Source organism: Uloborus diversus, chromosome 4 (assembly GCF_026930045.1).
Source record: "Uloborus diversus isolate 005 chromosome 4, Udiv.v.3.1, whole genome shotgun sequence".
In the NCBI taxonomy this organism is placed as follows: Eukaryota; Metazoa; Arthropoda; class Arachnida; order Araneae; family Uloboridae; genus Uloborus; species Uloborus diversus.
This window is the reverse complement of record NC_072734.1, coordinates 88,150,227-88,172,745: the sequence shown is the minus strand read 5'-3', so window position 1 is coordinate 88,172,745 and position 22,519 is coordinate 88,150,227. Positions and strand designations below refer to the sequence as shown.

General features: G+C 34.9%; 1 protein-coding gene across 1 annotated transcript in view; it reads right to left on the bottom strand.

Moving 5' to 3' along the window:
- LOC129220694 (leucine-rich repeat-containing G-protein coupled receptor 5-like) overlaps nt 1–22,519 on the bottom strand; it is an 89,024-nt gene that overhangs the window by 19,399 nt on the left and 47,106 nt on the right. The window contains exons 8-15 of the mRNA XM_054855124.1: nt 17,833–17,901; nt 17,191–17,334; nt 13,351–13,491; nt 9,878–9,943; nt 9,103–9,246; nt 8,425–8,496; nt 6,450–6,739; nt 4,648–4,830 (exon numbers count right to left, since the gene is read on the bottom strand). Coding sequence (XP_054711099.1) covers nt 4,648–4,830; nt 6,450–6,739; nt 8,425–8,496; nt 9,103–9,246; nt 9,878–9,943; nt 13,351–13,491; nt 17,191–17,334; nt 17,833–17,901 — 1,109 coding nt within the window. The remainder of the gene's footprint in view (nt 1–4,647; nt 4,831–6,449; nt 6,740–8,424; nt 8,497–9,102; nt 9,247–9,877; nt 9,944–13,350; nt 13,492–17,190; nt 17,335–17,832; nt 17,902–22,519) is intronic.

Below are 22,519 nucleotides of genomic sequence, written 5' to 3'. Positions count from 1 at the left end.
AAGAAAATTGTTCATTTTCATCCATGATTGTTAGAGCAAACAAAAATAGTTTAAAAAGCTATTTATTCTTTTCATAACTGATTAATTAAAAGTTTATGCATATGTTGTTATACGACAAAGTGAACTGGAGACTGTTTTTAACCTCTGAACCTAATGTTACACACTTCAAAAGTTGTAAATAAATTATTAGTTTAGTAATTTAAGTAAACTAGTTAAACTTAAGTTACTAAACTAATAATAATTAAATTAATAAAATTAGTTTAGTAACTTAAGTTAACTTAAAGTAAACTGTTATTTATGGGGCGAATTTGATGTATTAATCGAGAATTAGGTCGCTTTACTGAAAGGCGAGCTCTTTTTTTCATAATATCATACAAAAAATTCAGTCATGGTATTATACTGAGTACGCATTAGAATGATATCTGTAAACACGGTAAATTACAAAATCTGATACACAATCATCACACTCTGCAAATTCAAAAAAAAAAAAAAAAAACCCTTTTTTTAGAAGCTTCAATTTTAAATATTTAACACTTTTATGACGTTTTCTCAAGAAGCAAACTTTTACCTATCGATTGCAAACTTTGATACAAAATTTATACCACAGTTGGGGCAAATCTAACCTGGCAACTTTGTAATGCTGGTAGATAAAATCTGCAGAGCCGTTACAATGTTGCCTGTACAATACTACAGAGTAAAATATTTTGGCAGATGAAGAAAATTGAAACTGATAACTAAATATTTGTTGACAGCTAAAAGCGAGGTAAAGAGCTCCAGCTTACACTTAAAATAAATTTCCTTTCACTGAGTCGCTTTTTAGAGTGATAAATACACTGCTCGAAATTGAAAATGCAACACCAAATAAGGTGTGTTCAGAAATTTATGCAAATTTTAGAGTAGACGTACATCACTGAGTTATGTAAATGATGTGAAATGCGCAGCTCACCGACGCACGTGAGGTAAGATATAAGGGAAGGAACTTGCAGAATGGGCAATATTTGTGTCGTTATTTCTGACTGGAGAATTATCGAAGAAATTTTGTTTTTGTCTTGGAGGATACGTGTAACACGAAAGAATGCCAGGCCGTCGTCAACGAAGACACTTCCAGCAGATCAACGATTTTATGAGGGGTATGGTGATCGGACTAAGAAAGGGAGGTTAGTCCGTACGTCAAATCGCAGCTGATACCCACATGGATGCGAGCACAATGCATCGGCTGTGCCGAAGATGGATGGAACAACGAAATGTGGTAAGATTGAGGGGTGAAGGGGCAGCCAGAATGACGTCAGAACGCGTGGATCGACGCATACACCGACAAGCTGTAGCAGACCCACAAGTCACTTGTTCCTCGATTTTGCAGCAGGTGCAAGATACCCTGAATGTTCCCGTGTCAACCAGAACCATTTCCCGTCGTTTGTTCGCATCTGGTCTGCAATCACGGCGTCCACCAAGAAGATTGCCATTGACCCCACAACATAAACAGCAACGTTTAGTCAGGGCCGCGCCAAGCCTGATCGGCGCCGTCGTGCAAATGTCTTTTGAGCGCCTTTATGCTCTGGCGTTCGAGGAAAATATAGTTAACACCCGGAGGGAGGTTTTGTAGACAAATATAAAATGAAAGAAAATACGTTTGGCACTTAACTTACACAAAAAATAGTGTGTTAATATTTAATTTCGCAATATGGTGTACGTTTTTACTTCATATCTCGAAATTATTCTGAATTCAGCAGCTCCTCTGATATAATAATGCGCTTTGGAAGAAGAAAATATTTTAATATCTAAGTTAAAGTCACTTTGAATATCTATCTAATTTCTAATTGATGAATAATAATAATAAAAAACTTTTATGCCTGTCAAAACATGACAACAGGAGCAGTGGCGCAACTAGAAAATAGTTTTAAGGGTGCACAAATTGAAGAAAAAAGAATTTTTTAGTAAGAGGGGTTCCGTGTGTTCTCCCCGGAAAATTTTTGAAATTTGTAGTTTGAAAAACGCAATTTTAGACGGTCTTTGGTAGTGTTATGGGGGAAAAAAGGTACAAGGCGCTCTGCGGAAATTTATAGAAGTTGAAGCCTTAAAACGTTATTGTATCGGCCATATTTATTGACGTTAGAAAAAGGAATGGGGCTCTGGGATTCAACCCGATCGTTTTTTTTTTCTTTTGAAAAACAGATAGAAATCAATTCTTTTTCTCCAATCCAATCTTTCGAAATTGAACTTCCAATAAGTTCAATTGTAGAGAACTTTGAAGATTTTTACAAAAAGAGAATTCCGGAGCTCCCCCTGATTTTTTTCTCTCCAAAATTAAAGTCCTAAAAACTTGAGCAGTATTCTATGATATTAGAAGTGGTTCAGAGGCTATTCTAACATAAATTTTTTGCAAGTAATGTTTGAAAAACCTAATTTTTGATGATATTTAAGGAAGGATGCTCGGAGGCCCTTGCCCGAATATTTTCCGAAACTGAAGTCTTAAAAACGTGATTGTAAAACAATATTGGTAACATTAGAACCGGCAATCTTTCGAAACTAAAACTCTAAAAACGCAATTTTCGGTGATTTTTGAATGGAGTTTCAAGAGATGTTGTTTTTTATTCGGCAGCTTTCGCGAAAGTTTGCAAAATAGAAGATCTTGTAACGAAATTTGAGATGCTCTGTAATGCATTTGGCGGGGGGGGGGGGAGATTCGGCAGAGGTAGCATTTTGAAAATTTTCTCATTTTATGGCAAACTAGAAAAAAGAAAAGAGATAGGACAAAGGGGGAGAAGCCGACCAATTAGTAGAAATTAAAGTTGTACCCCAACGTCATTAGTTTTTCCTTATTAAAATCACTTTGTTAGACGCGTTTTTCCCGCTTCAGTAGTAAATATTTTTGAAAAATATTCAACTAAGCATTCTGGAGGGGAGAGGGCATAGGGCGGTGCAAACAAAGAGGTGTCCTCTGGACGCCTACCTCCCCCCTCCTCTGGTTGCGCCATGGAATTGGAGGGTACTGATTATATTTCTATTCCACCTTAAAAAATGAAACTGAACCTTGCCGTTAAAACGAATGCTTATAGCTTACGAAATCGTTAAAAAGGCATTGAATTTAATATCTAAAACAAACACATTGTCCAAAGCTCTTTCTTTAATTTAATACAAAAATAGTTGAAGAAAAAGGGGGTGGAGCAATTGAGTAATTATAATCAAGTCGTTACTTTTCGGAACTAAAAAGTTAATCTAAATCACTCTCTGCGATATATTCATATTACGCATAAGTAAATAATATGCAAATCTGCTTACCGTATTTTTTGATGGATGATAACATGATGCAGTGGAATTACCACGAATAGTAGTATAAAATCACAAAAAGACATATTGCACGAATTATAATTCTATAACATATTCACCGCAAAAACCAAAATGGGAAATAGCAAATTTCTTGCGCTGCTTCGTATGCTCAATCTTGTGAAATTTTACACATAACGAAATAACATTCATGACTCCACATATGAAGAAAAATGCTAATATATGAATTAATTAGCATCATGTGTTTGCAGTGTAAAAGATTTTGCTTTGAATAGCATATTCAGACACAACAAGGCATTTCTTTTTCCTTATAGATAGGCAGCAAGGAGAATTGTTTGTTTTATGAGCAGTATAACAGGTTCCTTTATGAATATGATGAAAAGTTCAATTTTATTTTTTTTGGTTGGAGATTTTTCCCCCCATTTGGATCATTTTTGATTGGTAGAGCTCGGCGCCTTTTTGACTCTGGCGCTATCGTGCGCCGCACGACCTTGCACATAGGGACGGCGCGGCCCTGCGTTTAGTGTGGTGCCGGACTAGAGCGACGTGGATGACAGAATGCCGAAATGTCGTGCTCTCAGATGAATCCCGCTTCTGTTTATCCAGTGATAGTCGCCGTATACGTGTGTGGCGTCGACGTGGAGACAGATCTAATCCGGCAGTAACTATGGAAAGTCCCACCGCACGACAACGTGACATAATGGTTTGGGACGCAATTGCGTACAATTCCATATCACCTCTAGTTCGTATTCAGGGCACTATGATGGCCCAACGATACATGGATAATGTGCTGCGGCCGGCGGCAATCCCTTACCTTCAAGCGCTACCTAATGCAATTTTTCAGCAGGATAACGCCCGACCACATAGTGCTCGGATCTGCCAACATGCTCTCCAAGGCACACAGATGCTTCCCTGACCACCATACTTTCCTGACCTGTCGCCAATCGAACATGTGTAGTATGTGATTGGACGCCGTTTGAAGACTTTTGAAGACTCTGTCCCTGCCTCGTTCAGAAGACGAACTGTGGTAAATGGTTGAAAGGGAATAGAGAGCCATCCCTCTGGATGCCATCTGCACTCTTATTGACTTTATGCCTATACGTGTTTCTTCGTGTATCGCTGTCCGCGGTGAGCCTACATCCTACTGAGCCAACGTCGTTCTCGTCTGCCTATCATTTTGAAACTAAGATCATTTATTATTCCTTGCTGTCTCTGTCTTTTTTCCAAATGTCATCACTTTCTAACCACCCCTTCTTGGTGCTGCATTTTCAATGTCGAGCAGTGTATAAAAGTTATGTTACCACAACGAAAACGGCGAAAAAACCCCACCAATCTATGAAAACAAAATGGAATACTAATTACCTGGTTCTGGCAGGCACTGAACTGGTTGCTTGTCATGTCCAGAACTATCGGGTCCTTGACTCACTTTATAATCTCTGAAGTATTCTTCCGCAAACTGAGCCAAATTTTCAGGAATTGTGTAATCTCTTCCAAATGATTTCCACAGTTGACTTGCGAACTCTTCAAATTTCGACGAGAAATTTTCTAAACAAAATGTGAAAATTAATGTAAGGGGAAAAAAGTTCGTGCTTTTTAATTTATGCAAAAATGCTTCAATTATTTAAAACTTTATTAAATTTAGAGATTGATTCAATTTGTATTACCAATATGTAAATTAGAATCAGTGTATCGAGTGTTCCGAATTTGAATGTTCTGTATTTTTCCGTAATGGCAACTTCAATAGTTTACACTTGCCATCTGGAAGATATGGACCATAAATTCAATATTAACTAGATACACAACGAGAAACCGGTTCCATGGGCAACTGATTAGACGGGCAAGCGTCCGAAAAGCAAATGCGCGCAAACGACTTTTGACGAGGATGCAATGAGCTTTGCATTCACTGGAGATCAGTGGTTGCAGTATCATCCTGGGTAGGCTTCGCTTTTGCCTGCTTAATTAAAGATTCGCGCATTCAATGGCGACCTGTGGCTGCTACTATACAGAGTTATGTATCTATTTATACAGGGTGACCAGTAATTAACGCCCTGATGCTAAAAATTAATTTATCTTGAACTATTCATTCAAAACACTCTATTTAAAATCTAAAACAAAGTACAGTACATGGGAATTAGTTTAGTACGTGTTCGATGTGTCTTCCAACTCGAACTATAACATGGTGCGAACCGAATAGCGAATTTCTGTATCACTCGCTGAAGGGTCGAAGTTTCAATGCTTTCAATAACTGTCTGAATAGCAGTTTCCTGGTTTTCGACGCTCTTGTGTTTTCAGCGTAAACTTTGTATTGGACGTAACCCCACAGAAATGAATCTCAGGGGTTCATTTCAGGAGAATAAAGTGCCCAATCAATTCCCACATTTTTCGATTTTGGTACCAAAAGTCAAAATCCGCCCATTAAAATGATTTTCAAGCAGATCAAACGCTTCATTGGAACGATGAGGTAGTGACCACGTGTTTTCGAGATCCGGCTCCCATTAAATTGCTGAAATGAACTGATTTCTTAACATTATCACGCATCGTTCAGAAGTGACAGGCTGTTGGTTGTCTTAAGCTTATACTCAGTCAAACTTTCTTTGAGTCACAATTGGGCTGTTGCTGTTCGAATAATACGTTCGAACCATGAAAATACTCTCAGAAACGCTAAGTCTCGACATTTTCATTGAAAAATAAACAACAAAAGCCAAACTAATGAGACTGCGCAAAAAAAAAAAAAAAAAAAAAAAAAAAAAAAAAAAAAAAAAAAAAAAAAAAAAAAAATCCGCCGAAGCGCTGACTCTAAACCGCCAAGTTTAGACTTCATACACGGAATAGTTTTGAGAAATTGACATTTCTTTTTAACGCGTTAATTACTGGTCACTCTGTAATAGATCCATAATATGGAACATATAAATTTAAATAAATCAGTAAATATTATTTTTTTTAAAACCTCAGCAAGTAATATTTTACTTAGTTATGATTAGTGACCTGTACAGAATCGACTTTTTATTTATTCTGTTTGTTCTTATTTTTTATTTGAAAATCCATGATGATTTTCCAACTTTTGATAGTTAACTGCTGATTTTTCAATTCACGCACATGATTTCAATTGATAAGTATACCGTTGCCTGAATTAGTAGATACAGTCAATCCTTTAATAATCTTACCGTATCCTGGCCATACGTCTGTGATATTTGTGCTCCAGACGTTCATGTCGACATCTTCCCTCGTCAGCCAGACCACAGTCTCTTTCAAGGTAGCGGGCAGAGGCAATCGTCTTGCTAAGGGACGGAAGACGCAACAGTGATAAGCGTAAGACAATGCTAAGGTATGGACCTGAGGGAAATTCTCTGGAGATGGGAATTCTCGCAAGTTTCTGTTGTTGAATGTTTTCAGCTGACGCAAATTCTGCAGGCCTTCTGATGGCAGATAGGGGAATTTGTTTTCGCCTAAGTTTCTGTAAAATGAGAGAGAGAGAGAGAGAGAGAAAAGGTGAATCTTTGAATTTATTATTAAACATTAGACATTTCTTAAGATAGGATAACTTATGATCATGCAGCAAACTTGAATCGCGAAGCGATCGATTTTGGAACTACTTTCAGTTTCCAGGGTGAGTAAAAACGAACATAAACGGTTGACCCTGGACAGAAGAGCACGGGTTGAATATATCGAACTTTCTGGAACTTCTAATTGGTTTTTTAGTAAAATCTTTTTTTATTAGTTAAACTCTGTTCGTTTGCTTGCCAACTCCCACTCGCCACCTGCGGTGACTCAATGCTGCCAACGGCGAAGAACAGGACATGCTCAGTCCGGACCCCTTCAGGTTCAGAGAGGTGAGACAGGACGGAATCGCTTCCACTGGATGTCCTTTATCCAGCGGTGCTAGTCTTGACCTGAAAGACAGTGCCAGTCCTGGGGAAAGAGAGTTACAGACACACAGAAACATACACATACAAACAGGCACATGTATTGACATACTGACAGTATAGCTTTATTAAAAATTTTACATTTTCTACGAGGTAAGAAAACTTACTAAATTTCAAGGAGTGCTTAATAAAAAGAAAGAAAAATGTCCGCTCTGTTACCACAGGTAACAGACTGAATATTTTTCTCTCCTTATAAGTAATGAATTCCTAAAAAGTAGTTACTACTTAGTGCACAAGTTTTTATAAATTCAATTAATATAATTTTTTTTTGTTAAAAAGTAATTGAAGTAGTAAGGAAGAGGGTATGTATCTGTCAGAATAATAAATGAAACATGTTTTAAGAATGAACCCTGAGACTGGAGGCAGAAAAAAGGTTGAATACGACTGGTGTGGGCGATCAAACCTAGTAACTAATGATTTTTTTTAGAACATAAGTCTTCGGCAAAAAAATTAAGAGCAGTAGCAATGCGTTCATCCATCTTTAAACCATAGCTGAACGAATAGAAAGTATAAGAAATAATTGCTCAACATTCAATTCATATTCCGTACCAAACCGTTCATAATTTTTTTTAGCCTCAACAGAAAATTCATGGACGCACCTTTGGGTGTGGTGCAATAAAAGACAAATTATTAAAGTACAAAATGCGTAGGAAATAAGTCATGTTAACAAATTATCATTAAACGAAACTATACCACAAGGGAATTTACGATAGGAGAGCATTAGGTACAAGAGAGCATCTTATGCCCAAAAGTATGAGGAAAGTTTTAAAAATCAAATGAAATACTTTCGGTAGAATGAAATTTGGAAACAAAATGCTGCGGTTTTAAGATAATATTATTGAAAAAAAAAATCACGGGACAGATCCAAAAAATGAAAGCTTTAAATGAATTCATATCCTTTTTCACATTTTCACCCTTTGCTTACATTGATTAGAGTTAATCTGGTTTAAATAAATGTTTGAGTCACCTACAGGGTCCAGCATATATAAATCCCGTACTTGGAAAGGGGATGCTGTGTGAGTTGTGGTTGGGATCCGGTGGTGAAGGTGGCCTCGGTATTATCCCATTGGACAAACTACCGAGTTGTTTTACTGCAATTTGCGCATTAAATATTTTATGAAAAGTCATTTTTTTTTTTGCGTTGTATCAGTTAAGCAGTGTTTCGACAATGAAAGGATATATACACATATTTACAGATATTGCACATTTTACTTACAGATCTCTGAGGTTGGTTAGATTCAAGAAGGAATTTTCGTGGATATATTCAATTTCATTGTGCATTAAGTCCCTAAAATGAAACGAACTAATCATTGTATGCATTTAAGAAACACATTAATGACATGCGTTACCACATTATATAACCAATAAATTATTGATTTAGCATTTTCCAAAAATGTAATGTAAACACACCTGAAGTGGCCAGTGCTTAATAGTGCTTCAGTAGTGGCCAGTTCAAGGTTTATATTTGAAAAAAAAAATAGGATTCCAGATCTCCCAATGAATTAAAAAGTGCATCAAACGTGCAACCTCCTGCACGTTTAACGGATTGCATGGAATTTTCAAACGTCCAGATAAGACGAATCTATGTGAATAAGGGGGAAATTAAAAATTTGATACGCGTATTCCGCTCATTTGAAAGAGACTCTGCTTCTGCAAAAGCTGACATCACTAAAAAATAATAGAGTCGTCCATTTCCGGTTGTAAAACGGATGTTTGTCTTTCCATACAATTCGTGGTCAAACATTATATTCATTGGGAAACCTGGAATCCTATTTTTTCAAATATAAACCGTGACTACCGAACCGGCCACTACTGAAGCACTATTAAGCGCTGGCCACTACTGGTGTGTTTACCTTACTGTCAATAAAAAAAGAAAGTTTGAAAAATTACTCACAATACTTGCAGATTGCTTAATCCACAGAAGGCGTCTTCGGGAATCTCTTGGATAAAGTTGTAGCTTAGATATAAATCGATGAGTTTTGCTTGTTGAAGGAAAGGAGAGCCATCCAAAGAAGAAATTTCATTATAGCTTAAATCACTGAAAAGGGAGGTAAAATCAATGCTAGCGGGAAATGGCAGAGTGAGCAAGTGAATCATGATCTCTTAAAAAGGCATCAGTCACGGAAGTAAACTTTTGAGAAAAAGATAAAAAATTGAATTAAATTTTAAATCAATGCAAAGCAGGAAATCACAGACTGAGCAAGCAAATCGTGATCCCTTGAAAGTGCATCTGTCAATAAAATAAAGTTTTGAGAAAATGATAAAATAACTGATTGCAATTTTAATCTACGTCAACCATTCGCCGAAGTTAACTTTAAGGGAAAAAATAAACTGATTTAAATTTCAAACCTATGAGAAGCAGGAAATGTCAGATTGTTCAAGTGAATCGGTCTCTTAAAAGTGCACCAGTCAATAAAAAAACTTCGGAGAAAACGATAAAAATTTGTTTAAATTTTAAATAAATATGAATCTGGAATTGGCAGATTGAGCAAGTGAATCATGATCTGGAGGACATCAGTCAGTGAAAAAAAAACTTTGGAGAAAAAGATAAACTGATTTAAATTTTAAACGGATGCAAAGCAGGAAATTGGGCACTGAAAAAGTGAATCGAGTTTCATCAGTAGACTGAAACGAAAATTTTAAAATGAAAGAAATTTGCAGCTGCTTACATTTGGCGAAGCTCTTTGCAACCTTGAAGATCTGGTAGCCTGTCTATCTTATTGGATCTCAAAACTCTGAAAGCAAACGCAAGAGAAATAAATAATTTCGATAGTTTGTAGACATATGTGAGAACACCACTAATAATGTAAGTAACTGTTGTACCCCTTAAAAAAACTATTCGAAAAATGTTTAAAACAGTATAAATAAGTAATTAAGTAATTATTTTATAGTCATTAAGAAGAAATGTATGAAATACAAATGAAGAACACACTCCAATGTGCATACAACTGTTGAATTTATAACATTTCGATAGTTTTAGATACTTCTAATTTGAATTTAAGGTTTTGAAAATTAAATTTTTTAATACGTAATAGTGTTAAAAATGGAAGATCAAAAGAAAGTGAAATTAAAGTTATAATTTTGTGAAAAAATTCAACAGAGATTCAACGTAACAATGTTGAAGATAAAAAAGGAGACTTTTTTTCCATTTTACATACAGAATATTTACACATCAAGGAATATTTTTATACTAATAAAATAGAAAATACCCAAACAGCTTATTTGCATTATTAAAAAAAAAAAAAAAAAAGCTAAATGCAGTTTTATGTACTACATTGTAACAACTCGACTATGTTTTAAAACAGCGAGAATGCTTTTCTAAAAGAAAATTTGACAGGTCATATAGTGGAGTATTTGATTGAAAATCTTAGATAAAACTAGTTTGAAATTTTCACTCTTCTGAAGGCAATAAATACCCTTTTGTGTGTTTATGCTCTGAACAGCGAAACTATCCCACTTACCATGCGAAACTTGGTACACAAGTTGTTTGAAAGGTCAGATGTTTCAACTTGAAGCTCGATTTTCAAAACTTGAATTTAAAAAAAAGTTTTATCCACGGTTTAGACTCTTGCGAGTTTACGAACGTAAAAACGATCCTAGTTAACGTAGGGAAAAAAAATGCATTACTTGATAGGAAAATCAATTTTCTTCACAAATCTGATTTGTTTGAAATTCTAACATAATTAACCGAATTTCCAGGAATTTATAGAGTTTTTCGACTTTTTTCAATTATTCAATCAATGTAAACTAAAATTCCTGCATCTGAGATTCTAATAATGTTACGGCTCTGAAACGTTTCCGAGGAAATAATATAAACACTTTCCCTTCATTTAAATCAAAAACGGTGAAGTTATGTTGTTTCACTGATTTATAAAGAGCTAGCTGCGTTGCTCGGTCTAGCTTGAAAATAAAAATTGTGTCAAGTGACGTATATTCAACAATCAGGCTTAAATAAATAATAATAATAAATTATGCAAAATTTCCATCCCAAACAATGACGACAGACATTAAAATACTTTTAAGAAATTAAATCGAGAGAGATAGATTTAAAAAGCGTAACCATGGAAACAAAAAATAAAAAAAGTTTAAAGAATTAAAATCGAAAAAAAAAAAAAAAAATGGTTAACAACTTGAATAGAAATGATATTTTTTGAACTTGATTTAAAAAGGCTTGTAACCTTTTTTCCTTTTGAGATAGAAGCTTAGTCAGGGCCTGATTAACACACGGTCCGGCGGATCCGCGGACCTGGGCACCACAAATTTATGGGCACCAAAATAGCCTAGCCTAAATTCACTTACTTACTTGCTTTTTTTTAAAAAAGCTCATTTTACTTTTTCTCAACTTTAAGGGAGAGGAGACTCAAATTTTTTTAAAAATCAGCTCAAAACCTCATAAAGTTAAAAACATTTCGCGTAAAGAAGTCGTTGTCCCTTAGCTCTGGAATTTCAAAATAATTACTCGGATGACATAGATGAACATTTTCCAGAAGAATTAACACACTTTCAAATTTTTGCAAAAGGTAACCCTTCTCCTGGAGAATGTTTTAAAAGGATAAAATCACGAAACATTACACATACATTTCCGAATGTGGATTCACCCCTGCAGCTTCTTCTTACCTTGCCTATCAGCAGCTGTTCCAGTGAAAATTCCTTTTCATTTTTGAAAAGAATAAAAAATCATTTGAGAAGCTGCGTTTCTCAGGATAATTTACAGGCGTTTTCCTTATTGACCATTGAAAATTCTGTGACATCAAACATATGTGTCGATCAAATAATCGAAATCTTTGCCTCTGTTAAAGCCAGAAAGAAGCTTTTTTAAAGCTTGATGTCAGAATTAGTAAGATTTTTTTTTTTTTTTTTTTTGCAGTTTTAAATTGTTTTTTAACTCTTTTTCGCCTTAAGAGGCAATTTTAACTGTGATTAGTTTAGTGACTATCGAGTGTTTGGTATTCAAATCCCAGATTTCCTTTCAAATGTACTAATGTTCCTTTAAAATGTAGTTTCTAATAATTAGGTTTCTTGTATGAAACATTGACTTTAAAATTGCGCGGATTTTCTCATGGGGGGGGGGGGGGCACTAACATCTACTCAGGACCTGGGCACCAGTTTGGCTTGATCGGGCCCTGAGCTTAGTTTTTCGACCATAAGTCTTGCTCCCCCCCCCCCCCGGAAATGGCTTGCCAAGGACCCTGAGATCTATAGATCAGTCCTTGTCTTTTTTTTTCATACTCATCTGAGTTGAAGCAAGTTTTTCTTTAAATTTAGCGACATTTCATTTTAAGATAAATCTTATATATTTTTATTCATTCTTAAATATAAAGTCTTCAGTTCACTCTTACAACGTATATATCTATTAATGCAAGTAGTTTTAATCCACATTCCTACAACTGCTTCCATTTTTGTTTCTCCAGCGGGAAATATAATTTTGTGTTCAAATTGAAGTATCAGTAGCGTGAGAAGAAAAAAAAAAAAAAAGAAAGAAAAAATCGGAGGGGTATAACGGCCAGGTTTAGTTCTTTGTTCAGGGCCTGATTAACTGCTCTGCAGGTCTATGGACATGCATGGACAAAGCTGTTTTAGGAGCCTTAAAAATGGAATAAATTTCTGTCTTTTTTCTCCTTTTTTGTTTTGGAAATAATTATTTTGAAAATGTCGGGTTCTCTTGCGAAAGGGCCACCAAATTTTAACACAAACTGGAAAACACTTAAGCTTGATCGAGTTCTGTTTATGCTATGATCAAGGAAGGCAGGAAGGGAAAATTTTGAGTTTCAAGGGGGTATATGTCCCCAAATACCCCTTTAGGTACCCCTTAAAAGTTGAATTTAATATAATTACAAAATATTTGAGATTTTATATAATTTCATGAGAGCAATTTTAGTAATTTGTCGCAATCCCCCCCCCCCCGTTACTCATATCGCTAAACAAATCTAAAATTTATTTTATTACTTGAACTAGAAAAAGGAACTTGTTGCAAAAAAATATTCTCTTAAGGATTTCAAAATATTCCAAATGTTATAATGTCTTTCTTTGCTGCCATCTATCGGAATAATATGAAACCATGTATAAATATTGCATTTAACTGAAAGAATAGTTTTGAATTCGTTCGGAAGATGGCAGCACCATAAGCGCTTTCGGTACTTACATTCTGCGCAACAATGGCACTTTTTCGCAAAGATCTAACGGGACACTTTGCAGTGAAGCCCTATCCAATGTTAACAGCTCCAAAGCAGTCGTTCCGGTCAGATCTGGGAAAACTTCCATTAACCTTGCTTCCGATACACGCCTGAAAAGTAACAAATATAGGCTAGCCAAAGGATTATGAACAATGCATACGAGCACAACAAATAACATTTATGAAACAAATGTAACAATAAAATTGGTGTAAGAATGATAAAAAAGTAAAAACTTATGCGGTCATAAAACAATAATAATAAAACAAAACTATTAGTTGTATAATTGAATACATTCATTGAAGTAGCATCACTAAAAATTGAGTTTTTTTTTTTTTTCAAAAGAGAGCATATCCATTTTTTGGAACTCATTTTATGTCATTTTCTAAATCTTTCAAATGCCTTTAATCAAATCATTTATTCTCAAGATGTTCAAACGAAGAAAATCCTATTTTATTTAAGGGTAAAATTTCACTTTTTGATCAACAGGTAACAAATCTATCCTCTACACTTTTTATTTTGAACAAAAGGGGATACTACATACCAGTGGCGGATCCAGCCGATTGTTTTGGGAGGGGTCATCCGAAATTTTTGAACAAACTCCGAACTCCCCAGAAATTTGTTAAAATGAAGTTTTAAAAGCTCAATTTTTGGGGTATCGAGACATTAGGTAAGGGGGTAGATTTAGGAATCTCCCTCGAAAATGTTTCAAAATTTAAATTTCCGAGCATTTTTTGAAAATTAGAAAATTAAAAACGCATTTTGTCTATTTTTGATGATGTACGGAGAAAGGTCAGGTTTCGGGCGCTGGCCCCAAAATACTTTTTTGAAAATAAAGCTTAGAAACCAAAATATTCAGTCATTATACATTGAGAAGTTAGAAGAGGATGGGTGCTCTTCTAGCTCTTCAGCTGTCCAGCCTAAAAATTCACCTTTAGGTAATGTTTGCTTGCATTAAAGGAAGTATAAAGTTGCTTGGAATCCTTCCTTCCTGGAAATATTTTGCCTTTGAGGCTCTAAAAATTCGATTTTTAACTATAATTATACATGTTTTAGAAAGGGATGCAAGATTCGTGAGCTTTTACAAAAACCTCCTTTTAAAGCTATTATCACGTTATAAAGTAGGGAGGGAGGGTGTCCTATCAAAAATCGTTTGAAATTGAAGTCCCAAAAATTTCACTTAAGTAATGCTTTAAAGCAAGTTAAGTGAGAAGGGCTGGATAAGTTAGTTTCCGTTGACATTTTTTCCAAATAAGACTTAAAATGCAATTTTTTTTTGCTACATATCAAGGCATTTGTGAAAGGGCATGGGAAAATGGGGTTCTCCCCCTAGTTTCGAAATTAAAGCCATAAAAACGAAAATTTAGACTCTCTTTGGTCTTGTGAACTATAGGTATACTCTGAGAACAGCAGCATTTAGAGATCGTCCAAGTGTCTGTAGTTGGAATCAAGAAATGATGTAAAAGATGGAGAAAATTTTTGGAAATAAAAGTTTTGTTTTGATGATAGGGATATAATTTATCTCCCAATTAAGGCCTATGCTTCTTTTTCAGTAAAACACATGTGTTAAATTTTGTCATTTTTTTAATAATATTTTTTACTTTTTTTTTTTAAATTCCTACAATCTTGCTTTGGGAGGGGCCATGGCCACCTCTAGATCCGCCCCTGCTACATACCCTGAATGGATCTGTAGTACGAAGAATTTTAGATTCAAAAGAACACACGTCTAAAATCCTCAAATTTTAATCCACTAATTTTAGGTTCAAGTACTTCGATAAGAAAATATGAGAAGGTGAAACATCAGCCTTTTGGTAAATTTTTGGAATTCTCAACATTTAGGTTTTCGTTCAAAAGGGCACATATTCAAAATTAAGGCGGCAATATCTCCTTGGGTTTTTTTTTTTTTTGACACAAACATTTCTTACTCTGGGCCATGATTTGCTGTGCTTTCGTGCTTAATTATGCACTCAAAAATGGTAATAAAACTATTTTGCTCCTACCCTAATTCTTTTTTTATCCTCCTGAACATTTTTGAAAAAATGGATATGTTACCTTTCGATAAATTAGTCCTTGATTTAATTTGCTTTTGATATTGGCGAAAATCTCGATTACTGGCTCGAAGTTTGTAGCGATTTCTCCTTTTTCGGTTAAATAGTATACAGAGTGGTCTGGAAGTAGGCGTGTCCCCCCCCCCCCCTTCTTTTTTCGAAAGTATGTTAGTGATGGTTGAATGTTTGTTTTATACAGCTATCTTGAAGTGTTGTTTTATACAGTTATCTCGAAGTCTTAAGAGTCATAAACATCGGTATGAACACCATACATGTCATAACAGAGTTGAATTATATGCAATGTTCTCGCTCATGTTTTGAGGAAATACTCCAGAGTCAGAAGGGCAAAGACGAATTCCACAGTTGATAGTAATTAATGCGTTAAGTGTAATGGAGTGATTCTTACTTGTTACTTTATGCAGGGGTGCGCAGCACCTGGGGGGGGGGGAGGGTGATTGTGCAGAATGCGACATTGAAATTTTGAGGGAGAAATGCTTCAAGGGTTAGTTTCTTTTTTTTTTTTTTTTGAGGGGGAGGGGCTCCATAATTTGGGGTCTCCGTGGAATTTGGGGCCGAGGGATGGGGTTTCTACGTTTTGAAACCCCATAGAGCATTGTTTGGGGTCTTCCGATTGTGACTTCTTGAAGACCAGGCAAAGGGAGCTGGTGAAGAACTCAACAAACATCTACAAAAACAAGACGCAAAATCGAGCTGCGTTACGACAAGGATGTTGTTCATACTGATGTTTATGACTTTTAAGATTTAAAAATAACTGTGTATAACAAATATTCAACAATAACGAATATTATGATAAAAATAAAGGAAGGGTATGCCCATTTCCGGACTACGTTACTAACATGTAGGCCGGACAGGACTCTGTACAGCACATTACTAACACGTTAGTATCTTTGTATACTAATACATGGAAGGAAAACTTTGGGAATCATTTTCACCTCTGTTTGTCAACCTATTTTCTTCATTTTTCATAGTAACTTCTGCCGACTTTTAGTGTTATCAATTTTTTTTTTGAAAACAGACGCTAATTGACGGATATATAAATTAAAAATACCTTTTACGTTCTAAACGGCTTTTCTATCTTAAGAATTATCTTCTCGAATTTGGTACAGTTGGAAAGCTCGCAAAAAATACCCCAAACAAAGTTTTTCAATGTGTCGAAGTTCCAACCACCTAAACTAACTAGACAAAAAGTTATAAGCATATTTAGAAAGCGAAAACCATAATTGATTTGCCCGATTCATTTTGATTTGATTATCTTTCATTGTTTATGAGAACTAAAAGGAAGCGTGAAATATTAAGTTTTAATTGATTATCTTTTGAAAGCAAAAATCACTCTTTCTACACAAAAATCTATTGTAGGGTTTCGCACTTGGTTGAAATATTTCCCTTTTCATTATGTTTTCGTGATTATTTCGTATCGTGAGGACAAATGAAATTGTAAGTTCTTAGATGTGCAATGGACGATGTGTAAGAGTGGAAACAAAAATGTTGGAAACATGAAAATTCGTATACGTCTTCCTTGAATTTTCAGCTATGATTATGGTCGAATTTCGACCATTGGGTGAACACTAGTAACGATAATCGTTTATAAGTTGGTCGAATGAAGGAATTACAAAGTACTAGTTAAAGATTTTGCCACTACAATTTGCTTTGGAAACAATTTTTTTTTCTGAGATAAAAAACAGGAAGTGAAATTAGTTTCTTTCACTATTTTGTGTCCGTTTTAACACAATTGGCATCACTCACAATTTTTTGAGAGCAGGAAGATGGGCGAAAGTTTTGTCTCCGACTTTGGTGATGGGATTTCCTCCCATTTCGAGGAGAGTCAACTTTGGATTGCTGCGGAAGGCGGAATCGGACAGCTCAGATATGGCGTTGTCGGAGAAAATTCTGCAAGTAAAAAAGAGGAATATTTTATCATTTAATTTAAAAAAATCTTTAAATAACAGGAATTAAATACTTATTTTCTAACACGGTGCTAAAGTATTCAGTAGTAATATGGAATGTTTTTCAAATACATCTTTCTAATATTGATTGTAAGGATCCAAACTTTCCGAATACAATAATTTAATTATTTATTAGTACAAATGTAGGTTTTAAGTAAAATTATTTGTTACTTAACAGTGAAGAAACATTGTTTTTACAGTACAACAAAAATTCATATTTATTTATTACTACATACTATAAAAATGTAGATTTTTAAATACCATTCTTTAATATTTAGTCGTGAAGGAACATTAATTTCTACATGCAATTCCATAAAATTCAGTACACAAAAGTATTTCCTTAAGAAAAATACTTTTGGTTTATAAATACATTTATATATTCTACTAATTCCTGTTGGTTTTACGGGGAATTTACTGTAAAAAAGTTATTTACATCACTTACAGTTCTCTAAGTGTAGGCAGGCTAGAAACAGCAATAGGAAAGACAGTCAGTTTGTTGCCGTGTATTTCCCTGGAATAGACATAAGCAATACCGTAAATTTTGGATGTTCAAATATTTCCTTCGAAAACAAGAAATACATTTGAATGTTCAGTCATTATATTTTCAAATAATTCTTTGTACTAGTTGTTCCTGAATCCTTATCTTTGAATATACTAGATTTTTAAATGGGTGATCAGTAAAGAAAATAAACTTTTTTTAAACATTCATAAATTGTAATATAAAATTTGTCAATCGACAATGATGGATTTTTAAATGGTTTCGTCACGAAACTTATTTTACAAGTTTGAGATGGATACGTCATCTTTGCCATTGTCCCTCTGCGCACGCCATTGGCTTTATTTAATTTATTAAACACTGCTTTCTACTTACCGATTGGTTATGCTCTATCGTTAAAAATTGTTTTTTTCAAAAGTCCATGATTTGTTGATCTCCCTATGACGTAATGTGCAACATGAAGTTCCCCATTGTTCATGTGATATCTACAGCAGCAGTCCATTGCAACAGACAGATTGTTTCGTCATTCTACGCTTTATGAAATCAACATAGGTTTTATACTTTAAAAATTGAAAAACAAACAATATTTTAAATTAGTATTTTTTGTGTTCTTTAAAACTCTATTTGCTATTTCCAGAAACTTATTTTCATAACTTTGAACCATGTACGTTTTAAAATCGCTCTGTTTTAAAGTAGTAAAGTATCTCTGTTCGTAAGTTTGAATTTATTGTCGGTCGAATGGCGTAGTAGTTAGGGCTTGGTTTATTACATAAAAGGTCGCGGATTCAACCCGGCAATGTCACATGAACATGCGACATGCTAAAGATCACTTAAGTGTGCATTCGGCTTGGGCGTTTTCGGCTAAATTTAAATTCCTGATGCAATTTTGCATCGTGAAAGCTTGGGCGCCTCGATCTGATGAGAAACTGGGAGTCAAAAATGGGTCAGTAATGGCTCTCCTCCGGTAGGGGTAGAGAGCAACTGGGAGTGGGTAATGGCCATCCGCCGACAGTGATTCCGCATGAACGAATGGATTCCAGTTAATGAGGAATATACCAAATATTTAAATGGTTTGAGGGGCCCGTCATTTGGGCAATGTGTTGGGAGGTCAATCAATCCTGCGTGGATTTTGAAAACAACGAAATTAGGCATCTTTGTAGGATTTGGTTGTTTTCCCCTATAAAATGCATTGAACCCAAACTCTTTGCTTCCCCCTTCCAGGGAAATTTTGAAATTGCGAGCCTGTGAACACCCTGTTAGAAACAACACGGTTTCAATTCATTGTAAACTTACATAAAGCCTTTCTCAGTCTACTATTTTCCGAAATTTTGCTTGCATGTTGCTGCTTAAGAGCAGTTCATTTATGTGTTTTCAATCAACTTTTTCACTGGGATATTTGCAAAGTTTTGCACTGATAAAGAAAATATATTAAAGAAAAAACTATTTAAGATATATGCTTTTTAAAATTTTAATACTTATCTCATCAAGTCCCCCCCCCCCCCCCCCATTAATGCAATAGTATTAGCCAAAGTCATGTAAGTCGACGAATATCGAAAACTAAAAATGGCGTGTACGAAAGAAAAATCCCACGGGCGTCGTAAGTGGGGAGGGGGGGGGGGGGGAGGGTTGAAGGTCAAAATCTTTGGTTTTAACCTTAGAGCAAAAATTAAAATGAAGAGAGCAAGTCCAATCATTGGCTTAGCAAAAGCTGACCCAAGTCACGTGACTCAACGACGAATGGTTGGCAAGTTTTGCCTGAAACAAGCGAAGGAAACCTGATTTCTTCCAATGCTTTGCTTTAAAATCTATCACGTGACTTGGGGTCTTGGTTTCCTGAATGAAAGTCTTCACTCCCTCCATTTTATCCCTTCTCAATGGTTTTAACACAGATTCTCTATTCTAATATGACAGTTTGTGTCCATGTAGGGATTGGTTGTGTTCAAATCCTCAATACACAGAGGATAATTTCTGGCTGAGCTAGTGTCTTGCGAGCAGTGGACAATCGCCTAAATCGTATCAGAACTACAAAAGTGCAAACATAGAAAAGTTTTTTTCGTTGTGAAAAAAAAAAAAAAGTATCATTTGAAAGGATCAAGACAATAATAATAATAAACGAGCTGATGTGCGCATCACATGACTTCCTTTTACTCCAATTTAATGTCATTTTCTCATTATTGGCAGTTTTAATATGATTCAATTGTTTACTCTCTAAATATCACCAACAGTGACCAAATTAAAACCAGATTAAAAAAAAAAAAAAAAAAAAAAAAAGAAAATCGCCAAGTTGGCGACAAAACTTGACGATCAAAAGACTGGCGATATATCGCCAAGTGTCGGCCAAATTATAACACCACTTGAGTTTACATCGAAATTAACAAGGATTTCCCTCCAAAAAGGAGCAAAAGACCCCCTTTGGAGCATCCAAATGCAACCAAAAAGGAAGGTGCACAACTAGACCCCATTAGGAGTCTACGTACCAAATTTCAACCTTCTAGGACATTCCGTTCTTGAGTTGTGCGACATACATACGCACATACATACGTACATACAGACGTCACGAGAAAACTCGTTGTAATTAACTCGGGGACCGTCAAAATGGATATTTCGGGTGTCTGTACGTTCTTAGGCACATATTCCACGTGTGGTCGGGTTGAAAAAAGAACTCAACATTTATTTGGGGGTGAGCAAAATGGAAGTTAAGGTCGATTTTTGGGTGAAATTTTTTCGCGAATACAATCTTCTTTTTTTGTAAAAGGAAGTAAAAATGTTTAAATATGATGTAGTTTTTTAAAAATAAATCTTCTTTATTAGTTTAAGACTTAACCCCCTGTATTCTCGCAATACGTATTTGACTTATTCGTTCACTAAACCAATGATCTATATGGATTTTTAAAACTGTAGCACAATAGCTGTTGTGGGTTTGACAGCCCCTGAAGAGTATAAACGCTTTCTGATAATCCTTCATCCGCATCATCACCAAAGAAAATGTTTAGTGCTCCCAAAATGTGTTTATTAAAGCGAATACACATACTATTTAAACGAAGTATCCATTATTATGGTTATTGAAAACATTTTACAACGGCATTTTAAGTTGGAAACATTAAAATAAATAAGCCTTAGTAACTTAGTGTAAACTGCGTAAACATAACAAAGATTATGTGATGGATCTGTTTGAGATTTGAACGGAGAATTTGGCCGCAGTCCAACAAGTGAACAGAGGAAGAAACTGGAAGAAGGGAGAAAAAAAATTAAAATCGAAGTAATGGTTGAAAAAAGAAACAGAAAAGTCGGTGACATTTTAATAGATTGGATAAACTTTTCAACTTCAGAAAACTTTTTCTTGTGTTCCGGAAGAGCTTTTAAATAGGCGAAATAATCTTGAAACATATTCTTTTCTGAGTATATTCTATTTACGGAAGATGGCTTTGTGATTTATTTAAATGTAAGGGTATTTATAAGGCTATTATGCGTGGAAATACAGAAGATTGCCTTAGGTAATGATCCAAGTTTTTTTTGAACATTTCACTCTCTTTGTCCCAAATTAGTTGCAAATTTTGAATAGAGTAAACCCTCATTTATTCGAACCCTGTTTCACCGGACTTCGCTAAATCCGGAGAGCTATTTTGATTTACCTTCAATACAATTAGAAGGCGAGTTACGAAATATAATGTATTTTTGTAGGCCGCATTTTGTGTTTTTGTAATGTAATTTTGAATTTTTTTTTACTCAGTTCTATCTTTCAGTCTCTAGAATTCAAAATACAATTTTTACTGTATGCAGTAGCTTATGTACCTTAACTGAATTTATAGGTATTTTTTTAAATCCGTACTTTCATCAATTCGGACGACTTGGATCTCCTATTAAACCGAATTAATGAGGCTCTTCTGTCCTTCTGCTTGGATTCTGAAAGTTCAGCGTTCGCACGCTCTTAAGCCACGTCCGCTTTTTAAAGAATCTACCAACAGTATAACAGAAAGATCAGTTTGTTTTCTAATTAATTCACGATTCAATAGCTAGAAGATAGTTTAATGTGATTAGTGGTGAACGAGAAAACAAAGTAGGGAGCGACTTAAAAGTGTGAGAACCCTGGATTTTAAAACTAATTTGGTTCTGAAGAGGGAGGGAGATAATGCAAGGTAAGTAAATGTTGTTGATTGTTATCATAGCACCATGAAATCTCTGAAAAATATTTAAATAAAGTCAATTTTAATATTTAGTACAAAAATATTCAAATGTGGCAATTCATTTTGGACAAAATTTTCGACCAAAATGTAACAATTAATATGGGACAAAATTGTCGATCATTATGGAACTTGTGGAATTTGGGACAATTTCAGCAAACATTAAAACAAAAAAATATTATAAAATTTCTCTCTTCACTTCATTTCTTTCTGAATACCTGAAAATAAGCGTGTAAAAATATTGAAAATATTTGAAAATGTAGATGGCAAAATAAGTAATTTCTTACTTTTTTTTTTGGCGCTGGCTCTGCGTGTAAGAGAACTACGACCTTCAGAATTTCTACCTTAATATACAACTAATTTTGGGACAAAAGATTCGACCTAAATGTAACAACGAATTTTTGACAAAATTTTCGATCTTTATGGAGCAACCACTCATTTGGAACGGTGGG